We start from the raw sequence: 19,113 nt of genomic DNA on the forward strand, positions 1-19,113 counted from the left end.
AAACATTCAGAGTGAGACGAGGATGAGGAGAAGAAGCTGAATAGAACTCCCAGTTCCAGTTTCCTTCACTTCTATGATCTATAATCTATAATCTGTCGATCGGGGCGTCGCTGCAGAACCACAATTCCTCACAACCCTCCTCCAATATTATATATCAATCATATTAATCGATCAATACTTTACTTTTACACCTTGTTTAATAACTCATTTTGTGACTAAAACTGACACAGTTTGTCTTCTTGGTCTTTTATTTATCTCTGTGTTGTCTTTACATTTTTATATTTATACATCTTTTATTAAAAAAGTCTTTTCACATACAACTGGAAAATGATCATTTCATTCTGCTGCGTCTTTCTTCTGTCGTCTGGTCGCAGTGACAATAAAGTTCACTTCGATCTTTGATGACACATTTATCTGAATTATATAGAGTCATGATGCAAAAGTCTGGCCACCCCTGGTTTAAAGTTTCTGTTAATGTGAACAGTTCAACAAGTGGAAGATGAAATGATCTCCAAAAGACATAGAGTTACAGATGACACATTCCCTTTACATTTTAAACAATACATATATATATATATGTATTGTTTAAAATGTAAAGGGAATATATATATATATATATATATATATATATATATTGTTTTTTTTCATCTTTTACATTTTGAAATGTAATGTTTGGAAACAGTGTGTAAATAGTAAATATCTTGTCTGATACCTTGGTCAAAGTTATCTGAGAGCTCAAGTCTCCTGAGTTTCCCATTCTTTTGCAGGCTGCTGCTTTGTTTCCCTTTTTCACTCTGTAGAAACTGTAGAAACCTAAAATAATACACTGATATTGATTAAAATATTGCAAAAGAGTGTTTCATGTTTAACTTTATGTCTTTTGGGCATCGTTTCATCTTCCACTTGTTGAACTGTTCACATTAACAGGCACTTTACACTGCAAAAACTCAAATATCTTACCAAGAATATTTGTCATATTTCTAGTTAAAATGTCATTTCTAGTCAAAACAAATCTCATTATACTTAAAGGGACAACGAGGAGTTTTGGAAAAGCGAAGCGTTTTCACACTACATTTATGAGCCTCCGCGCGCACCGTAAAATTCTTTTGACCGGCGCAAGACAGACTCATGTTTTCATTCATCAATAATTAAAGTCAGAGGTTCAAAGAGGTTCAGATACCACCGTAGTTCCGACCATAAACGGCGATTCAGCTACGTTATTCTCATGACTCGTTGCAAAACTGAAAGTAAAGAAACGCTGGTCGGCTTGACCAGCATTTCCGCCACCACTAATAATAACAAAATAACGATAGAGACAAAACGATATATTTATCGAAAATGGGCCCATTAACAAGTGTGGGTAGCGGAGATTCATCCACATTAACGTGAGACTTTTTTATAACCGATTAGAAACTCCTCGTTGTCCCTTTAAAATAAGACTCATCACATTAAAAAGTAGCTTGTTTTTAGACACTTTTTTTTTTTACTTCTTTCAAGCAGATTTTCACTTGAAATTTGTAGAAAAATCTGATAGTGGAGTAAGTTTTTCTACCTTATTACAAACAGGAAAAACTTACTTTCCTGGCAGATTTTTCTACTTATTTAAAGTGAAAATGATCTAAAAACAAGTTAATTTTTAGGTGATGAGTCTTATTTTAAGTGGAAAGAGATTAGTTTTGACTAGAAACCAGACATTTTGACAAGAAATAAGACAAATATTCTTGGAAAGATTTTGAGTTTTTGCAGTGTAAACCGGGGTTGCCCAAACTTCTGCATGATGACTCTGTATTTTCCACTAGTGTTGCAGCTCCACGGCTCAGACACAGTGTGTCATCAACTCACCACAAACAGGAACTAGTTCTGTAACGTCGTATTAACAATCCATCGAGGTGCAAAGCTCTGGGTTTTAAAGTGAAAGGGAGACAACTCTCCTTTTTTTTAACAATCTGCATCAGCTGCTGTTTGTGTTTGGCAACGTTTTACCACTCAGACTGAAACAAATGGAGCAAACACATGGTTGCTGCCATTCAAAACAATACAGGAACTTTAAAATGTGATCTAAAACAAACTAAAACGTGTCTTTCCAAGAATATTACTCATATATGATATTACTCATATATATATGATATTACTCATATATGAATCACAGTGAAACTTCAGTGTAAAAAGAAGTCATGACTTTGACTTTTTCAACTCTTTGTCTTCGAGCGATGACCACTTAAACCGAAAGTATCTGAGCCTTAAATCATCAGAAGTGACATTAAATCGCCTTAAACTTCAGTTGTGGATCGTTAAATTGCAGAGGTGGGTAGTAACGCGCTACATTTACTTGAGTAACTTTTTGGATAAATTGTACTTGTGAAATTGTAGTTTCAATGCAGCATACTTGTTACTTTTACTTGAGTATATTTCTTCAGAAGAAGCGGTACATTTGAGCTTCATGATAGTCAATATAAACCGTCTTTGGTGAAGGTTCTCAGTCATCCAGGTCATCTTATTTTCTTCCTCCCCAGGAAGTTTAAACCCCATACACACCTGGACACATGTGACTCCTATGCTGCCTTCATGTGCTATGGTACAGATGGTATTTTCCACTTGTGAACTGGTATTTACCAGTGCGTTGTGTTCATGTGCTTTTGTTGTTGTACAGAGAAAATAAAGATGGTGGACACACAGATTCAGACTTGTTACTTGGGTAAAACCATAGATATACACGTGCGGCATCTACATATCTATGGGGTAAAACAACCTTGGATTGCCTAGTGCATCTCTTACAGCAAGAAGATGAATTATCAAAACTCAAACGGTAAATATTGATATTCATGGAGATTTAGCACTGGCTATTTGGCTAGCTTTTTAAAAGCGTTTTTTTTTTTTTACTGTACATGCACGCATACATAAAGTGAATAGCTGCTAACTGTTTTCTAAATTTGCCTTGCGAATCTTGCGTTGCTCGCCGCCATGTTGAAAAGGTCAAAGGTTATTTTCATCTCGGCAGCTCGGGCATCAAAAAATTCTACGAGTTGCCCAGTGGAAAATACCACATGAGATGGTGTTCATGTGCACTTTTCATGTCGTCTTTTGGTATTTACCATAATTACCATATAGCACATGAAGTCACCATAAGTCACATGACCACCCCTCCAGTTTCGGGGTGTGGTCACGTGACTCGAGTCTCGGGGGTGTGGTCGTGTGACTTTGGTTTCACTAGAAACCGCTAGAAACCAATCATAGGACCACTCACTCTGGGTTTCTGGCATTAGTCTCAGACAGTTCATATCATAGATAGGCCTATGTAAGTTATTGTGGCTGAATTTGTCTCAATTTATGTTAGGCTACTTTGTAAAAAATGTCATTTAGGCTATTTTCATAGTTGTTAAATGTTGTTCTTTGGCAATATCTGAATTTTTTCATTACTATTATATTTTTGTGTATTTGATTAGGCCTACATTTACGCACTGATCATTAATCAAACAAATCAGAGGTTACTCAGCAGTTACTCAGTACTTGAGTAGCTTTTTCACCAAGTACTTTCTACTCTTACTCAAGTAAATATTTGAATGAGCTACTTTTTACTTTTACTTGAGTTAAATTATTCTGAAGTAACTATACTCTTACTTGAGTACAATTTTTGGCTACTCCACCCACCTCTGCTAAATTGACCCTAAAACAGTCTGTCATTGCACACGGGGTCCCTGAACGCCCCTCAGGCCTCCGGTCATTGAACACATCACTCATAGAAAGACACACACACACTTTACTTCACACAGCGAGCGGTCGAGTTACGTAACAGTTCAACGTCGACGTAATCACACGAGTTTTATGTTTCTGTCTCTGACACACGACGTGGCCGTTCACCAGGATTAAACCACCTGCGTCACTGCAGCAGATAAAACACTGACTGGACTGTTTGATTCAGTTTAAAACGATAAAATAACATTTAGAAAGAAAAACCAACATGGTTCCTGTGATTTAAAAAAAAAAAGAAAGAAAAAAGTGTCTTTCTTTGGTTTAAAGGGACAACGAGGAGTTTCTATTCGGTTATTAAAAAGTCTCACGTTAATGTGGATGAATCTCCGCTACCCACACTTGTAAATGGGCCCATTTTAGATAAATATATCGTTCTGGGTCTATCGTTATTTTGTTATTATTAGTGGTGGCGGAAATGCTGGGCGAGCCGACCAGCGTTTCCTTTGTGGCGAGTCATGAGAATAACGCAGCCGAATCACCGTTTATGGTCGAACTACGACGGTATCTGATCGTCTTTGAACCTCTGACTTTAATTCTTGATGAATGAAAACATGAGTCTGTCTTGCGCGGAGGCTCATAAATGTAGTGTGAAAACACTTTGCTTTTCCAAAACTCCTGGTTGTCCCTTTAAACTCTGAAGGAGGAGATGAGATGCGTGACTGGAAGGTGGAACAAGCTGGTTTCGATCACATGGTCCCGGCTGCAACAACGATGATGATGATGATGATGGTGAAACAGTGAATGGAAAAGTGAAGCAGACAGGAAGTCAGGCAGACACAACAGACGGTGAGTCAGAGAGAAGAGAGGAGGAGGAGAGAGAGGAGGAGAGAGAAGAGGAGAGAGGAGGAGAGAGAGGAGGAGAGAGAGGAGGAGGAGGAGGAGGAGGAGGAGGAGGAGAGAGAGGAGGAGGAGGTGGTGACTCAGACCAGGAGGAGTGAGAGTGAGAGTGATGATGAAGCAGAAACCAACTCCTCCAAACCCAAAGTTATGGTGAAAATACAAGAACAAAACTCAAATATCATCATTTTTATCTTAAAGGGATACGCCAACATTTTTTTTTTTTCGTGTCTTGCCTCACTCCCGAGTCCATGACCAGCAGATAGACACCATCCTTTCGACTGTGCGTGCAGTAACAAGAGAGAGAGGCTTGTTGCTTAGCTTTGATAATTTAATGATGTATTCTGATGTCCGTTTAGTGTACAAAATAATTCATAATGTTGCCCCTCCCCCACTGAAAACCTTCGTTAAACTCTGCTCTGAGCACTCCACCAGAGCTTTAAGATCTGTATCAAGTGGAGATTGTAATATTCCTAAGCGTAGCTCCGCCTTTGCTCAATCTGCCTTTTCTTTTAAATCTGTCAAATCATGGAACAATCTTCCAACTAATCTGAAACTTTGTACAGACTTCAATGTTTTTTCTCGGGAAGTCAAACAATGGATCCTAAGAAATCAGTCATGTCAGCATAAATTATGTCAGCATTAATCATTAATCATGAATCATTATTTTTAACCTTGGCAAAGTGTGAAGTATTTTAATAACTGTATGTTTCTTTCTGATATGAAATATGTCTTGAGTGTTTGTGATGTGTGAGAGGGTGTATTATGCACTTGTGTATGGATGTTTAGAACGCTATGAAAATTGATAATTCTTACCTTTCTATTGTTCTTATTCACCTGCCCAGGGACTACGGATGGAAAGTAGCTAGTGAGCTAAATCCGCTACAAGCCATCTCTTCTCATTTCGAGACTAATGTTATCTTGTACACTGTCCCTGATACAAATAAACTTATTAAACTATTAAACTAAACTAATGCTACGGTTCGTTTCTGCGTGTTTCCGACTTGTCAGAACAAAATGAGCAGCTGGATGAAGTTCAGCTTCCACAGGCTTCCTCTCCTCAACCTGGACTCACTAAAGCTCCGGCTAGTTGAAATAAAAATGGACCCGAAAGCCAAAGCAGAATGATTATTATCAGAATGAGCCGCGCGGCGCTCAGAGATGACATCATCCAGGTCAGAGGTCAGTAGGTCAACCTACAGACCCCGGATGTTGATAATATGGAGCTATTTCCCTGACATTAAAAGTTGGCATTGAAAACAGAATTTGGCATTGTAATAAAAGTTGTATTGACACTGAAACAAGTATTGGCATTGAAAAATGTTGGAACCCAGGCATAAAAAAATACAACATTTTATTTAAAAAAACAAAAAAAAAATTTAAAATACATTATCATGTAGTTTTCAATGTCAGTCTTCAGATTTCTTCCTCATGTCCATCTTATTCAGTGTGTTTTTTTACACTGCATTTCCCCCCAGGTCTCACTGGTTTTCAGTTTCAATTTTTTTTTTTTCTGTTTCAATGTTCTTTTTTTCAATGCCAAGTTACTGTCGGGGTTTTGGCGTGGAGGGGGGGGGGGTCTGAGGGGAGGGGCTAGGGACGCATGAAGAAGAAATCTGAAGACTGACGTTGAAAACTACATGATAATATATTTTTTTAAAAATCCAAATTAAAAATTGTATTTTCTATGCCTGTGTTGCAACATTTTCCAATGCCGATACTTGTTTCAGTGTCAATACAACTTTTATTACAATGCCAAATTCTGTTTTCAATGCCAACTTTTAATGTCAGGGAAATGGCTCCATAGATAACAGCTAACCCCGGACTCAGAGGGGAATAGCACTAGCCTATCAGAACTAAATATTGGTGAAATGAAGGAGTTTCTCTGCAGATAATGTGTTATTTAGAGGCTGCATTCTGCTGCCCTGTAGACTCCATTATACGGATATACGCGGCTCTCGGCTGGAGATAATTTCGTCAGAACGACTTGTAATGACACCAAAGTTATCTGGGGGAGGAAATGATCGGATTTTATGCTAGAAATAAGGTCCAGATTGTAAAAAAAACTGCACTTTTTGTGTTTTTCTCTGCCTCAGGTCACAGGTCAGAGGTCGATCCTCGTCCTCCATGTTCCTTTCTTTTTCCTCTGAAGTCACATGGGGTTGTTGGTTTTTAGTTTTTTTTTTAGATTTTTTACGTCAAGAACATTATCTGAAATGTTCTTTGTTCTTCTGGTAAAAATTGTGGTAAAATTCTTCTTCCTCTTCTTCTCCTTTTCCTTCTTCTTTTTCTTTCTTCCTCCCTCTGTACTCACTTGTGTGGCACAATCTGTTTTTTGTTATTTTTGCGTCATCATATTTCGGTGGAAGCTTGATCACGCTGACAAGCAGACTGTGTAAGTTCATGTGTCTGGATTTTTGCAAAAAAACACATTTTGTCTCATGTCTCTGACACCAATATTGATCTTTGAGGTGAATGAAGCATCAATCTGAAATTATTCATGACTTTATTTTTTTTTGCTGCACGCGCGTTAAAACACAGTTGCGAGCAGCTTTCTTGCATATATTTTAGTTTGCAGCATTTTCACTGACATTTGTGAAATATCAGAAATCACTGTCTTTCTGTTAGAGCGGTTCAAATCTGGAATAATTGTCCTGAAAATATTAAATTATGCTGTACTCTAGTTAGCTTTAAAAAACTTTATAAGAACAACATAATTTCTCGTTACAGTATGGAAAATTAAGTTCAATGATTTTGTACTATTTTGGGTTATGCGCTGTGTACGATTCTTTATTTTGTTGTGATCAGAAATTTAAGTGTACTGATTAATTTCAAATGTCTGTGATCTGATCCTATTGTATTAATGCGTATATATATATATTTTTATTTTATTTTAATTTTTTAAGGTAAAAGGGGTAGGGGTATATAAGCTTTGGCTTCAACCTTTCGGTTATATAAGCTTGATATACCGAAAATAAATTCATTCATTCATTCATTCATTCATTCAAATAGGTTTATAATATGATGAGATATCTATTTCCCTGCTGTGACTAAACGACGCGTCGCTCTCACCTCGGTCTGAACTCTGGTTCCCGTTCAGGTCGTCGTCGTCGTCCACGCGACCTTCGACCTCTTCGACCTCGGCGACAGACTGACCGTCCTCTCTCTCCGCCTCGACGCCGAGCGACAGCTTCTCCTGCTCCGTGATGAAAGACTGTAAGTCTGCCAGAGACTTCCTGTTGAACACCTGGACGAGGAGGAAGAGGAAGTTTTCATGAAGTCAATTGAACATCCCGTATGTTCTCTGCTGAACTGACCCGTCTTCTCTCAGGGCGCTTGATTGATTGATTGAATTTATTTATTTAAAACAGGGACAATGCACAAAAAAAACATTAATCTTGTAAAACAAGAAGAGATGCTCTGAGCCAGGTTATAGCAGCAATTGCTAATTTCCGCCTGTAGTCCCTGGGCAGGTAAAGTGCTAAGCAGATACAATATTAAGATTAATTGAAATAAGACATGATAACCATAATATTTAAAAAATTGACAGAATGCACTAATAAAAGCAGGGAAACAGGAGCGCCAAATCATAAAGTGCACAATAGAGACCAACAGCACATACACTCTCTCTCACTCTCATCACACATTCAAACACATACACGTACAATACACAGATAACAATCATCCTCCTCTAATAACCACACTCATAGCCAGACACATACACACACTCACATAATACTCAACAATGTGTGCAAACTTGCTTACTTAGTAACCTAATAGCCTAACCACACCTAATTTTTTTTTTTTGTTACATTGTTTCCATATAGTCCAGCAAAGTTCGCTTTCACACTGCTATTATGACAGCGGACTAAAGGATCTACCGACGTCATGACGGATGAGCGTGCGTCTGACGTTAGCGCATAGAAAGTGCTCTGAAAAAAATAAAATAAAAATATGTGTAAAAAAAAAAAAGAAAAAATATAGCCTACTGCTGGAAAGCACGCTGTGGTTTGTAATCGCGGTGCAGAAGAGTGAGTTTAGAGCTGATGAAAGGAGAGAAAAAAAAGAGGATTGTGCCGCGGCGAAATGCTCTCATTGATCAGAGTGGCAGCGATCAGCGATCAGCTGTTTTGTGTAGTGGAGGGGAACACACACGCTATGCGCACACACGCGTGATCCTCCTGTCAGATGCGGCTGCATCTCTCCAGGTCACTTGTGTGTGAGTGTGAGAGAAATAAAAGCTCTGACTTGCTGGGGCAGACGTTGTTTGGTGTCACCCGCTGATCCGTCTTTTTCAGACTTTTTTCGGCGGAAAAAATATATATTCGGGTCATTATATAAAAAAATAGGCTTGCATGTAGGCTATCGTTTGGGGATTTATATTAAACACTCTACTGTTTAATTCCGTGTAAACGTTTACAAGTGTAGCCTACACTGACACACCCATCCTTCTGACCAAATCTGGATATAATATTTGATCTCCTCTCCCCAAGTGTTGCCGCCGGTTGCCGCGGCTCCTCTTTCCTTTTTTTCTGTTTATTTACTTTTTTCGGCACGAGCGCATCTGACGTTATTTCCTGTATTTGGTCTGATAGTTCGAACCTTCCAAAAAAATGCTTTCACACTACGCAGCAGCGGACCTTGGTCCAGGATAGTCCGGACCGAGACCACCTCCTGAGGCTGGACCAAAGACTCGGTCTTTAGTCCGGACCGTGGTCCGGGGGAGCTTTCACACCTGTCAATTTGATCCGAACTATCTGGAAAGTCCGAAAGTCCGGACCAAACGAGGTAGGTGTGAAAGCCCCCTTAGAGACAGGCTTTTATTTTAAAGGGATAGTTCAACATTTTTGCCAAATCGGCCCATTGCCATAATCCCTATAGTCATAGCAGTAGGTTCGTTACCTTTAATTGTCGGTGCAAGCTATTTTTAGAACGGCGGAGCAGAGCCGTGAGCTGCTCAGAGCTACGCTACGGAAGCTCATTATGGGATTTCTTGGTTTCCCTCATCAAACTCATCAAATGCACAATCCAACAACTCCACAACACGGCTCTGCTCCGCCGTTCTAAAAATAGCTTGCACCGACAATTAGAGGTAACAAACCTACTGCTATGACTATAGGGATTATGGCAATGGGCCAATTTGCCAAAATGTTGAACTATCCCTTTAAAGTTTCAGGTCTGTAGCAGGAATTAAGCAGCTTTAAAGGGCTCAAACAGGCGATCGTGGGCTTTGAGAGGTTTTGTTCATTCACAAGAACTTGTAGAGAATAGAAACAGCCCCAACTTCTAACGGAGACTCGGCTTTTAATTATTTAACTCCAACCTGTAGCCAGACCCGGTCCAGTTCAGAGACTTTGAGGCTTTTATCTGAGAATTTACAGTAAATAAATAAAACTCGTGTTTTTAATTTGGATTAAATCAGTTTCTCACTGTGCTGGTTTGTTCGTAGCTGAAAACAACCGGGGGTCTGATGTCGGCGCCGTTCAGGGCGGGAATGTTTTTACTGGAGAACTTCAGACGAGACCTGAGAGAAGACACACACACACACACAGATGAGATTAATACAGGGAATAAATGAAATGTACATGTGTGTGTGTGTGTGTGTGTGTGTGTGTGTGTGTGTGTGGAGTCGTACTTGTTCTTCTTGTCTCCGCTCATCCTCCCTCCGTCCACCTCGGCCTCGTTGTCCTCCGTGGGGCTCTGAGGCTCCGAGCGCGGGAACGCCGTCTTCAGCGTGTCCACGATGGCGTTCATCAGGTTCTACAAACACACACACACACACAGACACACAAACCCACTGTGAGCCAGGCAGAGGCTCCGACACACACACACACACCGTTTCTTTTACGAACCTTGTCTATCCGCGACACGATGAACGGTTTCTTGACGAAGGCGATGCGTGCGTCCGTGTTCAGCGCCAGAAACTCCTGCATCTCCTCGCTGTTGGCGATTTCAAGGATCGCACAGAGTTGCTGCAAAAAATAAAATAAAATAAAACAAGATAAACATCATTAAAATCTGCAGCTTTAAATGAAACCAACCCACTTTATTTATAGAGAACATTTCTAAAACATTAAAGTTTCACCAAAGTGCTGCATAGTGATTTACCGCACATAGAGATAAAATGAGACATAGAGCACAAAATGGTTACGAAAAACATAACGAGAATTAAAAATAAATATTAAAAAATAATTTTAAAAGGAATAAATAAATAAAATGGAACAAAGTTCATTTTCTCCTGATTTTAAATTTGAAATCTGAAATTTGTCTATTTTCGTGTCAAAACATTCAGAAGAGATTTGTCTTGTGAGAAATGAGTCCAATATATGCCTGAATGAATTTCATTTTTTGGTGAACTATTCCTTTAAATGAAAATGACCATTACAACCTGAACCTTGTTTATTCAGTGTGACCTAACAAACACTATCGAAAAGTTAAAAAAAAATTTTGAACATTTTGAAGCCTAAAATGACAAAATTGTAAACTATTACCACTCAATCCAGCACAATGCATGATGGGATATGAGGACTGTCATCATCGCCCACAGGTTTTTTCATATGGAGTCGACTTTAATTGTTTTTTCACTTTCAGCAAAACGTGACACTTTGTTTAAATTGTAAAATATTAACTAAATAAACAACATCTCAACTTCATAAATATTTTATCCACCTACAGTGAACTAAGTGTCCTTTTTTGCTGTGTTTCTATATTTAAATTTTAATGCATTTTGACAACACTGAGCCAAAAAAAAACACAGTTTGTATGTAAAATGTGTTCAGAAACATAGAGTTGCGTTGTAAAAGTGAGTTACATTTATTCCACATTTGAGTCCAGATTTATTTTCATCAGATTTTTATGAATGAATCCCGGTTACACGACCCGACACTGTGTTGCATCACATCACTGACCCATAAAATCTGCAGCTTTAAGTTTATTTGGGGACAAATAAACTACTACTACATAATGTTGCGTGTTTGCTCACAATATCGTGTTGTTTCAACTCCAGAAATACAGTCTGAATTCACAACATCCATCACCCCAGACTGCTGGAGAAATTGTGGCGAGCACCATGCAAACCACTCACACATTTTCTATTTCTGCTCATCACTAAAACCATTTTGGAAGAAAATTATAGAATCTATTTTTTCCAATTTTAAAAAACATTGGAACCGCAACGCATTGTTTTAGGAATAACACCAGCTGAACTTACAACAGAAAAAGACAAATACTTATACAGAATACTCAGAATAGCAGCTCTGAAGCAAATAACAAGAAATTGGCAAAAAAAAAAAAATCCATCTCACCTTCTTTTAATAACTGGAAATTAACTGTAAATAATATTTTGGAAATGGAAAAAATTACATATAGAATCAGAAATCAAGAACCAGAATGTCTGAAAAAATGGAATAAGTGGATTTAGTTGATTATATAAATAAATAAAACTTTAGTCCAACCCTGAAGAAATGTTTACTAGATCTCTGAAGAGAATTAATTGTATGTGTGCTCGCACATGTGTATGTATATCTTTTTGTTTTATCTTATGCTTCTTTTTTTTTATTATTACTGTCTTTGTCCCACCTCTTTTTCCCCTTTTATCATTATTCTTTTTTTTTCTTTCTCTCTTTTCTTTTACCTTGAACTTTTTTTTTTTTTTTCACTACAAATTGCATAGATTTTGTAGGAATGCTCCAATGGCTAAAAAGATGTGTATCGGAACATGAACTAACGACTTGTGCAATAAAGTATAAAAACAAGTATCGATGGACCGACCTTCAGGAACGTCTCCAGCAGTCCTTTCCGCGCCTCGATCTTGTCACTGTCCATGTTTCCAAACGGCATGTCAGGAAATACCTTCTTTGGCCCCTTCACACCTGAGACACCGAGAGACGGAGAGAAAAAGGGTGTTTGTTTTTTTTTTTGTTTTTTTTCCAGACTTGTTAAGTGAATCTGACTTCATCACACACAATTTCAGTTACACAATACAAGCAACATGACCGAAAGGGAAACGGGAGAAGCATAAATCTTATCAGGTCCCGCCCCGATTACCATTCAGAATACATTAATTTCATCACAATTTTTCTTTCTTAGCATATGTGATACAACAGCCAGTCCAGAATAACGTTAAAGGGATAGTAGCTTTTTTTTTTAAATGGGGTTGTATGATCTAAAAATAGCCCCTAAGTACTTTAGTTGCAGTAGAAGACTCTCTGCACTCCACTTCACTATAATATAATTTTTTCCAGTCCTTCAAAGTGCAGGAAAAACGCAGTTTTTATTTGGACCTAACCAACTCACGTATCCCTCCGCCCCGGGTTAGCACCCGCTGATCAGCAGTTGGTTAGGTCCAAATAAAAACTGTGTTTTTCCTGCACTTTGAGGGGCTGGAAAAAATTATATTATAGCGAACAATGGAACTGTGTATTTTTTTTTCAGGTAAAACCTCTTTTAAGCCGTGAAAATAGGCCGTTTGTTTGGGTCTGTTCACAACACTGTATGTTGTAAATCTCTGGGCAGCAATTACAGTACTTAGGGGCTATTTGTAGATCATACAACCCCACTTTAAAAAAATGGTACTATCCCTTTAAACCCCTTTCTCTGGGTTTAAACCAATTTATAATTGTCTAGAATAGAGTTTCGTATTTCTTTTTTAAAAGCCCACAAGTTTCTTGATTTTTTAACCTCATCATCTAGTTTGTTCCACTGTTTGACACCAGTGACTGAGATAGAAAAGGATTTTAGCGTAGTTCTCACTCTCCTCTGCCTAAATAACATAGTATTTCCTCTCAGATGTGTCACATCTCTGTCTATGAAAAAACCTTGTAAGTTATGCGGAGGGTCCCTGTTTGCGGCCCTGTACATAATCTGCAGAGTTTTGTAGTTGATTAAGTCGTGTAGTTTGAGGATTTTTGCATTGATGAACAACTGGTTTGTGTGCGCTCTGTACTGGGCAAAGTGTAGAATTCTTACGGCTCTTATTTGAAGTGTGAACAGGGGGTGCATGACACTTTTGTACGTGTTTCCCCACATTTCTGCACAGTATTGCAGATGATGTGGTGATACTCCTGCTCAATAAATTACATGGAGTGACTTCTGATTTAATAATTTTTGAGCTTTCCATAGTACGGACACACTCCTGGCCAACGTGTTTTGCGAGTGTTTTATGTGTGTCACTGGTCTCCCACTTAACATATCATCGATTATTACTCCTAAGACTTTGTTCTCGCTAACTCTTTCGATATTTTTTTTTCTTTTGATATGTTTGTTTCATGATGATGATGGTGATGATGTAACGACCTTTGATGAGTTTCCTCAGCTCCGTCTTCTCCTCCAGTCGTGTCTGCAGGTTGAGGAACTCGCTGTATCGTCTGTTCACCATGTGATAGGCCACCGGCTGCACGCGGGACGGGACCTCGCAGCTCGTCTGGACGGCGTCTGCAGCACCGGCGGCGGCGGCAGCGTCCTCGGCGCCCGGCTGGACGGCGCCCGGCGTCTCACAGCCCATCGCCGTCTCATACTGAGAACAAACACAGACGTCAGTCGACTAATTAATCATTAATTAATTATTAAAGGGACATTGTGTAGGAATTCCTCCCATCTAGCGTTGTGGTTGTATATCGCAAGCAACTCAATCGTATTTTTCATGCTGCATTCACGTGAAATTGGGCAGACGGCAGACGGCATAAACAAGCCTCTATGTAAACAAGTGGTCCGTCAGCACGAGGCAAAACAATACACGTGACAATATGTTGTCATGGCGATGTGGTATTGTTTACCTGACCCACGTTTTAAAATGACATCTGGTTTGTTACCGACGGCCGTCTGCCCGACTGCAGGTGAATGCAGCATCAGTGTAACGCTCCGTTCCTCCTCACTGCGTTACCGCGGTGACTTTTCACAGACGCCACCTGGACCTGAGCCGACAGCTCCGGTGTCTCCGCTGAGTTTCCGTGGTTTCCTACCGTCACGCTGCCACTGAACGTAAAAACATGGAGACACCACATGGCAGCAGCACCGAGCTTACCCGCTCCATGGAGATATGAATGATATGAACGGCTCATTCAGAGCTGAAAGGAACACTTCACTTTGTTGATGGGGGGATTACTGATGAATGAAAAACAGACTGAAGAACCAAATAATCAATTTTCCTGAATAGATAACAGGAGAAGTTACACAATGTCCCTTTAAAGGACAATTCCGGGCAAATTCAACCAGTAGCTGTAGTTTCCTAGTATTTTAGCTCTAACATCACGAATCTGCAGATTTTCTTTTTTAGTGTCTCCTGTCCTGCAGTAGTTCTGTCTGTCCCCGCATCGCCACAGCAGCGTAAAATGATGGGAGCAGACGGATCTTAGGCTGCTTAAGCCGTTTACATCCCATAATACTACGTTTTTTCACAGACAATTTTTAAAAATTAAAATATAATTTGATTAAAGCAGAAGTAAGTGATATATTTGTGTTAATATAAGTCTTAAATAGTTATATCTTCCGACAGCAATCACTTACATAGAGTGTTTGGACTGAAACACGGGTCTGTCAGTCACTCTGCTCTGCTCTGAGCCGAGGAGAAAACATTTATCGTATCCTACAGTTTTTATCCAATGAGGAGCGAGAACGGCATGCAGGGCTGTGTGTGCAGCCAAGGAACGCCGTGAATGTGGCGACGTAGCGACGAGGACTGTTATGGTGCGTTCAAGGAAACTCGTATTTTTCCGACCGTGAAGTGGTACCAGTTCGATCTGGTACGAGTTCACCGGTCGGAAGTTACGAGTGGCCGTTATAGTGACTTTCACAGGTAAAACAGGTCGGAAAAACACGAGTGGGTTGCCTGGAACGCTACAAAGTCGTAAGTTGTGACTTGAAGCTGTAATTTACGATTTCAAAAGCCTGCCTGGAACGCAGCATTAGCGAAAACGACCGGACCACTTACTTCTGCTTTAATTGAAGATAGAAATCCCCTAGGGCTGGGACGATATGCTTTTCTCCCGATTCGATTCTTCTACGATTTTTTGGATGGCGATTCGATTTAAATTGCGATTCTACGATATTGCCGATTCTCTCGATTTTTTTTTCTGCATTTTTAACATTTATCTGCACACGAATACTGTAGGAGCCTATAAATGAACATACTCCATTATAAAGTGAACCCTTTTCAAAACCTGTACTCTCTGTATGTAAAAAAGGCTAACAAATGCACATTGCACAATATTTTAAAAAAAATTTCAGAAAAAAAAGTCAAAAAAAAAATCGATTTAAAAATTGTCAGAAAAGATATCACGATATTTATGTGAATCGTTTTTTTCTCCCACCCCTAAAAATCCCCGTCGTCGCCCTCTCATCGTACCTTGATGGTGTACAGCGTGTAGGGATGCGAGCCGGTGCCGCGGTGCTCTTTGGCCGTGATGGTGCCGGTGATGCGGAGGTTCTGGATGATCACGGGTCCGTCCGGGCTGCTCAGCGGCTCGAAGCTGAACGCCGCCATCGGACTGGCCGCCGCCGGCGTCAGCTCGTTGGGGGTCGGGTCGACGCCCAGCAGCAGCTCTCTGGCCGGGTTCACCGTCGGGGAGTCGACGTCTCTCTCATCGCCGCCGCCGTTAGGATGGCGAGGATCCGCCTGCACGTCCAGCTCCGCCGCGTCCAGGCCGTTGACGCGCTCCTCGTGGCCGATCAGGACCAGCGAGTCGGCGAGCGGAGAGTCCAGGTCCGAGTCGTTCTCCTGGTAGGAGGGAAGGATGCACATTTAAAAAAATGTTTATGACCGATAACCGACGCTCGTTAACCGATTATTAACCGTTGAAGGGACAACGAGGAGTTTTGGAAAAGCAAAGCGTTTTCACACTACATTTATGAGCCTCCGCACCGTGAAATTTTTTGACCGGTGCAAGACAGACTCATGTTTTCATTCATCAAGAATTAAAGTCAGAGGTTCGAAGACGATCACATACCGTCGTAGTTCCGACCATAAACGGAGATTCGGCGGCGTTATTCTCATGACTCGCCACGAAACCGAAAGTAAGGAAACGCTGGTCGGCTCGACCAGCATTTCCGCCACCACTAATAATAACAAAATAACGATAGAGACAAAATGTTCAAAATGGCCTCCAAGGCCCTGGGAGGGGTGCTGGAAAGTGCTCCAACCGGGGACTCCATCGTTCTGCTGGGGGACTTCAACGCTCACGTGGGCAGCGACAGTGTTACCTGGAGAGGTGTGTTTTGTTATTGGACTTCTGTGCTAGCCACAGTTTGTCCATAACGAACACCATGTTCGAGCATAAGGGTGTCCATCAGTGCACGTGGCACCAGGACACCCTAGGCCGGAGGTCAATGATCGACTTTGTAGTCGTGTCATCTGACCTCCGGCCGTATGTCTTGGACACTCGGGTGAAGAGAGGGGCTGAGCTGTCAACTGATCACCACCTGGTGGTGAGTTGGATCCGCTGGCAGGGGAGGAAGCCGGTCAGACCTGGAAGACCCAAGCGTATCGTGAGGGTCTGCTGGGAACGTCTGGCAGAATCCCCTGTCAGGGAGGTCTTCAACTCCCACCTCCGGGAGAGCTTTGACCGGATTCCGAGGGAGGCCGGAGACATTGAGTCTGAATAGACCATGTTCTCCACTTCCATTGTTGACGCGGCCGTCCGGAGCTGTGGCCGCAAGGTCTCTGGCGCCTGTTGCGGTGGCAATCCCCGAACCCGGTGGTGGACACGGGAAGTAAGGGATGTCGTCAAGCTGAAGAAGGAGTCCTACCGAGCCTGGCTAGCTCGGGGGATCCCCGAGGTAGCTGACGGGTACCGGCAGGCTAAGCGGACGGCAGCCCGGGCGGTCATGGAAGCAAAAACTCGGGTCTGGGAAAAGTTCGGGAAGCCATGGAGGAGGACTACCGGTCAGCCTCGAGGAAATTCTGGCAAACCATCCGACGCCTCAGGAGGGGGAAGCAGTGCTCCGCCAACACTGTTTACAGTGGAGGAGGGGAGCTGTTGACCTCGACTGGGGATATCGTCGGGCGGTGGAAGGAATACTTCGAGGATCTCCTCAATCCCACTGACACGCCTTCCGTCGAGGAAGCAGAGGCTGAGGACTCAGAGGTTGATTCATTCATCACCCAAGCTGAAGTCACTGAGGTAGTCCAGAAGCTCCTCAGTGGCAAGGCACCGGGGGTGGATGAGATTCGCCCTGAGTACCTCAAGTCTCTGGATGTTGCGGGGCTGTCGTGGCTGACACGCCTCTGCGGCATCGCGTGGCAGTCGGGGACAGTGCCTCTGGACTGGCAGACCGGGGTGGTGGTCCCTCTCTTCAAAAAGGGGGAACGGAGGGTGTGTTCCAACTACCGGGGGATCACACTCCTCAGCCTCCCGGGGAAAGTCTATTCCAGGGTGCTGGAGAGGAGAATCCGGCCGATAGTCGAACCTCGGATTCAGGAGGAACAATGCGGTTTTCGTCCTGGCCGTGGAACGCTGGACCAGCTCTACACCCTCCGCAGGGTGCTCGAGGGTGCATGGGAGTTTGCCCAACCAGTCCACATGTGTTTTGTGGACTTGGAGAAGGCTTTCGACCGTGTCCCACGTGGCATCCTGTGGGAGGTGCTCCGAGAGTATGGGGTCGGAGGCCCTCTGCTGAGGGCTGTACGGTCCCTGTATGACCGGAGCAGGAGCTTGGTTCGCATTGCCGGCAGTAAGTCAGACCTGTTCCCGGTGCGTGTTGGACTCCGGCAGGGCTGCCCTTTGTCACCGGTTCTGTTCATTATTTTTATGGACAGAATTTCTAGGCGCAGCCAAGGGCCGGAGGGGGTACGGTTCGGGAGCCACTTGATTTCATCTCTGCTTTTTGCAGATGATGTGGTCTTGTTGGCTCACTCAAGCCAGGACCTTCAGCATGCACTGGGGCTGTTTGCAGCCGAGTGTGAAGCAGCTGGGATGAGAATCAGCACCTCTAAGTCCGAGGCCATGGTTCTCGACCGGAAAAAGGTGGCTTGCACGCTCCAGGTCGGGGGAGAGTTCCTGCCTCAGGTGGAGGAGTTTAAGTATCTTGGGGTCTTGTTCACGAGTGAGGGGAGAACGGAGCGCGAGATCGACAGGCGGATCGGTGCGGCGGCCGCAGTAATGCGGTCGTTGTATCGGTCCGTCGTGGTGAAGAAGGAGCTGAGCCGAAAGGCAAAGCTCTCGATTTACCGGTCGATCTACGTTCCCACCCTCACCTATGGTCATGAACTCTGGGTCATGACCGAAAGAACGGGATCCCGGATACAAGCGGCCAAAATGAGTTTCCTCCGCAGGGTGGCGGGGCGCTCCCTTAGAGATAGGGTGAGGAGCTCTGTCACCCGGGAGGAGCTCGGAGTAGAGCCGCTGCTCCTCCACATCGAGAGGAGCCAGCTGAGGTGGCTCGGGCACCTGTATAGGACTCGGCTGGCCTGGGAACGCCTTGGGGTCCCCCCGGAAGAGCTGGAGGAAGTGTCCGGGGAGAGGGAAGTCTGGGGATCCCTGCTCCGACTGCTGCCCCCGCGACCCGACTCCGGATACAGCGGATGAAAATGGA

At 42.4% G+C, this 19,113-nt stretch overlaps 1 protein-coding gene across 1 annotated transcript in view; it reads right to left on the bottom strand.

Annotated features, from left to right (window-relative positions):
• The window catches only part of snx19b (sorting nexin 19b), a 66,147-nt gene that overhangs the window by 39,456 nt on the left and 7,578 nt on the right, over positions 1–19,113 (bottom strand). Inside the window, exons 5-11 of the mRNA XM_085794814.1 lie at positions 15,929–16,300; positions 13,882–14,101; positions 12,358–12,458; positions 10,440–10,559; positions 10,223–10,347; positions 10,018–10,111; positions 7,660–7,834 (exon numbers count right to left, since the gene is read on the bottom strand). Coding sequence (XP_085650940.1) covers positions 7,660–7,834; positions 10,018–10,111; positions 10,223–10,347; positions 10,440–10,559; positions 12,358–12,458; positions 13,882–14,101; positions 15,929–16,300 — 1,207 coding nt within the window. The remainder of the gene's footprint in view (positions 1–7,659; positions 7,835–10,017; positions 10,112–10,222; positions 10,348–10,439; positions 10,560–12,357; positions 12,459–13,881; positions 14,102–15,928; positions 16,301–19,113) is intronic.

Source organism: Trachurus japonicus, chromosome 13 (assembly GCF_045865225.1).
Source record: "Trachurus japonicus isolate A0001 chromosome 13, Traja_1.0".
In the NCBI taxonomy this organism is placed as follows: domain Eukaryota; kingdom Metazoa; phylum Chordata; class Actinopteri; order Carangiformes; family Carangidae; genus Trachurus; species Trachurus japonicus.